Raw genomic sequence first — 4,046 nt, forward strand, 5'->3', positions numbered from 1 at the left:
ATGGAAAATTTCGTTGACTAAAAATAGATGAACAACAAGCTGCTTGGTGTTCGGTTTGATAAATATTGTCATGCCAGTCACTTTCTTCTGTCTGGTGAGGAAATTCTCTTATGTTTAATTCTGCTTTCCATCAGACAATGATTACTAAGATCTCTTGACAGTAAAAACTCTTTTTCAGACCCACAGCCACACACCCCACACCCGGCCCACACACACTGACCCCAACACACACACACACACACACACACACACACACACACACACACACACACACACAGGCACAGAGAGAGAGAGAGAGAGAGAGAGAGAGAGAGAGAGAGAGAGAGAGAGAGAGAGAGAGATACAATTTGTATCTAACTCCATCAGTAAACCTTAATGCAAGCGTCTCTAAAATTCAAAATAAGCGGTGACCTCCGGGAAAACCCCTTAGAGTAGTCTACTCACATGGGAAATTCCGTTAATTAAAAACAGATGATCGACCCCTTCACAATGGCTGGCTGCTTGCCGTACTCTTTGGGAGATGTTATCAATTATTTTCTGCCTGGTGAGGGATTTATTTTGTGTTTGTTCTGTTTATGCATTAGATAAGGTTACAGTTACTGATTTGATGTGTTCCTGGATTCAGGTTACTGTTATTTACTGACATTAGTTTTCTCGTTTGCTCCTTGAGGAAATGTCAGTTACCAAACCTCCGCCATAAAACGGAATACAGGGCTTGCTTCAGCCTGCTTTGCGTAACGCTTGGCGTGTATCAGAGACTGACATAAGCTTACTACTGGCCCAATAGCAAATTAAGTGACATCTGTATGATCTATGGTTTCTCCATTGCAATCAGGGTCATTTTAACATACGGAGCCGTGTGCTGGGGGGTAAACCTGACCAAACATGACAAAGACAGGTTGGAAAAAAGTCATTAGGAAAGCGGGTTGGGTGGTGGGTATAAGACAAGACACCTTTAGCGACATGCACAATAGAAAACTGACTGACAGACTAATAACAATTTTGACCGACGAAAGACACCCACTACATGATGACATTAATAGCAGAAGGTCAGACATGTGTGGTAGGTTTAGAGCTCCACGCGCAAGAACATCTCGATACATTAATTCATTTATTCCTACAGCCATTCGCGCACACAATCAAAACATCCAATTCACTAACTCATGAGTGAACCCTCCCACCCCCCAAGCCCACTCGCCACAGCAACACCTGAACTTCACCAGCAGACGAGTGTATGGGAGCAGACATTATGCGTGCATGTAGGACTGGGCGGGTGAGCACGGGCAAGCATTTCTGTGTGTGTGTGATCGGAAGTGGTTTTTAAATATTTTCTTATTTTACTTGGATTTCATGTATCTTAATGTTAATGTACTAATTTTTATTGGCGTGACATATGTTATGCGCATGCATACGTTGTATGTGTGTGTATGAGTGTGTGTGTGAATGTGTGTGTGTGTGTGTGTGTGTGTGTGTGTGTGTGTGTGCATTTTACTTATATATACGATTTATTCCCTTGATGTTTTTATTTATGTATTGTTGTACAATACCTTATGGTCTTAACGTGTGTGTGTGTGTGTGGCAGTGTGTGTGCATGTGCATGTGCATGTGTGTGTGTGTGTGTGTGTGTGTGTGTGTGTGTGTGTGGCAGTGTGTGTGCATGTGCATGTGCATGTGTGTGTGTGTGTGTGTGTGTGTGTGTGTGTGTGTGTGTGCGTGCGTGCGCACGTCATTTTTAGTAATCAATACCCTTTTTTCTTGGATGTTTTCATTTGTTAATATTGTTGTGCAATACCCTATTGTCTTAACATGAGTATGTGTGTGGGGGGGGGGGGGGGGGGGGGGGGGGCGGGATTAGTATATCGTCAGCTATTGGGAATTCTTACTTGACTATTTTTAATCTCTTCTTATGTTGCGCATGATTTTATGCCAGTGTTTACAACGAGCCTGTGATTGCACAACTTAATTTCCATGTGGATTAATAAAGTGTTTTTGATTGATTTGATTTGATTTACAGCGAAGACTTTTTCGAGACTGAGGACTATGACTCTCAATGGCAGAGGCAAGATTGCACTTGCTCTTTGTCAGTGCTGCAGTCTTGGGGGCTAGCTGGCTTTTGGGTACCATCCCCATACTGACTGTTCTAAAAACTCTCTTGGCCGAAAGGATAGGGATGAAACTTGGGTGAGACACACTCCACTATAATCAAATTCTAGCCCAGATAGTCACCAGAGACAGCTGTTTCCTCCTCTGCTGTCCTTATGGTCGCACAGTCATGTCGATGTAGCCTTTGTGCTACTGACTATCATACATGATGTGAAAACTATCTTAAACACAAAGATGACATCTATGTCCACACAGACATTGTACAGGACTGTATCACATGCAACAGTAAAGAGAAATTGTTGTGGAAATTTTTATTGTCTGAAATTCTGATTCATTCAAGAAAGGCCACTGAGTCTGGCCCTGCATATGGGACAGCTAAAATGAACTGAAAATGGGGCATAACGGACACACACACAAACACACGGCACAGAGAGAGAGAGAGAGAGAGAGAGAGAGAGAGAGAGAGACGTACATTTTATTTCAACTTTAATCCCAGCATCCCTGAAATAACTCCGGAAAAACCCATTAGAGTAGACTGCTCGCATGGGAAATCCCGTTGACTAAAAACAGATGATCGACTCATTCACAATGGCTGGCTGCTTGCCATTTGCTTTGGGAGATATTATTGATTATTTTCTGCCTGGTGAGGAATTTATTTTGTGTTTATTTCTGCTGATACTTTGGAGATGATTACAGCTACTGATTTGATCTGTTGATAGACCCAAGTTATATATACCGTTCTTTACATTAGTTTTCCCAGTTTGCTCCGTGGCCGTGGACTGGCACCCACTGATCTAAAAATAGATATACATATCAGTGACTGGCACCGTGACCTAACCATCAGCCATTTTACGTATTATTTATCAAGCGGTGAGTTTTTCTTTTTCTTCTTCTGCATGTTGAGTAGCCTCGACCAACAAGGTGATTTATTTGCTACTTTCGCTTGGAGGGAAAAATAACACAACCGATTTTCCCTGAAGCTCAGTGAGTGTTGCGGGGGTAGCTGTACTGATATGGAGCTGGGCAGCAAGCCACCAATGTTGCCTGTACGTCGTCCTAGCAAGTTAGCCAGGACCAATGCCCCCCTGAACTGACACAGCCTAATGCTGTGGCAGGCCCACAAGTCGCCACTGCAACAGGAAAAAAAGGTTGTTTGTTTGGCATGTATGGGGATTGGGGGTGGGAGGGCGGGGGGGGGGGGGGGGATTAAGAATGCATGGACTGAGGGATTGTGAGAGGTGGGAAAGAGGATACAGGGGATCTGGCAGTTTTACTCCACGCCTGACAGCAGGATTCGGTGACACAGAGCAGTGCCCCTGCAGAACAGGCAGCCAGACAACAGAACATCTGCTGCAGTCCTCAGTGCCAGCTCCAGTGACCAAGCGCTCCGGCCGCCGAGAGAAACCGAACCCGGCTGGCCCGACCCAATCCCAGCGGCCCGGAAGCTCTATGGAGGACTGCCGAGGACCTGCAACGTACTGCCGCCTTTGTCGAGGAGACGGGGAAATCCATCTGATAAATGACGAACGAGACAACAACAACAACAGCAGGATTGTGTGTTGCTTCATCGATCCACGTTGCGGGTGTTCCAGCACAGATATAATCAGAATATAATCTATTTATAGGTTCGTGGTATTCCAGTCCCTGATGATGCGCGGGAAGAAGGAGACTGGGAATTGCCGATAACCTGTTTTATATTGGATCAGCCCGACTGAACTGCTCGCCATGTCCTCTTCGGAACCAAAGTCGTAACAGGGTTGCAGTGTTTCACACGGACTTGAACCACAGGGGATCTTCTGGAGTTTTCACATAACGCACACCAGGATTCACAGTCCCAGCCAAATGCATACTGATACAATGGTATGAGTGGCCACATCAGTATATACTCAGCACTCTTCAGTCACATCTAAGTCCTCCATCCTGTCCGTAGGAGTGTAAGCAGA

At 44.9% G+C, this 4,046-nt stretch overlaps 1 protein-coding gene across 2 annotated transcripts in view; it reads left to right on the forward strand.

The window, feature by feature from the left end:
- The first annotated feature begins 480 nt into the window (after window positions 1–480).
- LOC143276310 (TNF receptor-associated factor 2-like) overlaps window positions 481–4,046 on the forward strand; it is a 32,301-nt gene continuing 28,735 nt past the window's right edge. Inside the window, exon 1 of one of the 2 annotated variants that reach the window (XM_076580815.1) lies at window positions 481–544. In XM_076580815.1, coding sequence (XP_076436930.1) covers window positions 490–544 — 55 coding nt within the window. In that variant the 5' untranslated portion in view covers window positions 481–489. Of the gene's footprint in view, window positions 545–2,676; window positions 2,747–4,046 lie in introns of those variants that run through there. The other variant, XM_076580813.1, reaches the window with a different exon arrangement.

The sequence above is a fragment of the Babylonia areolata genome, chromosome 31 (genome assembly GCF_041734735.1).
Source record: "Babylonia areolata isolate BAREFJ2019XMU chromosome 31, ASM4173473v1, whole genome shotgun sequence".
NCBI lineage: Eukaryota > Metazoa > Mollusca > Gastropoda > Neogastropoda > Buccinidae > Babylonia > Babylonia areolata.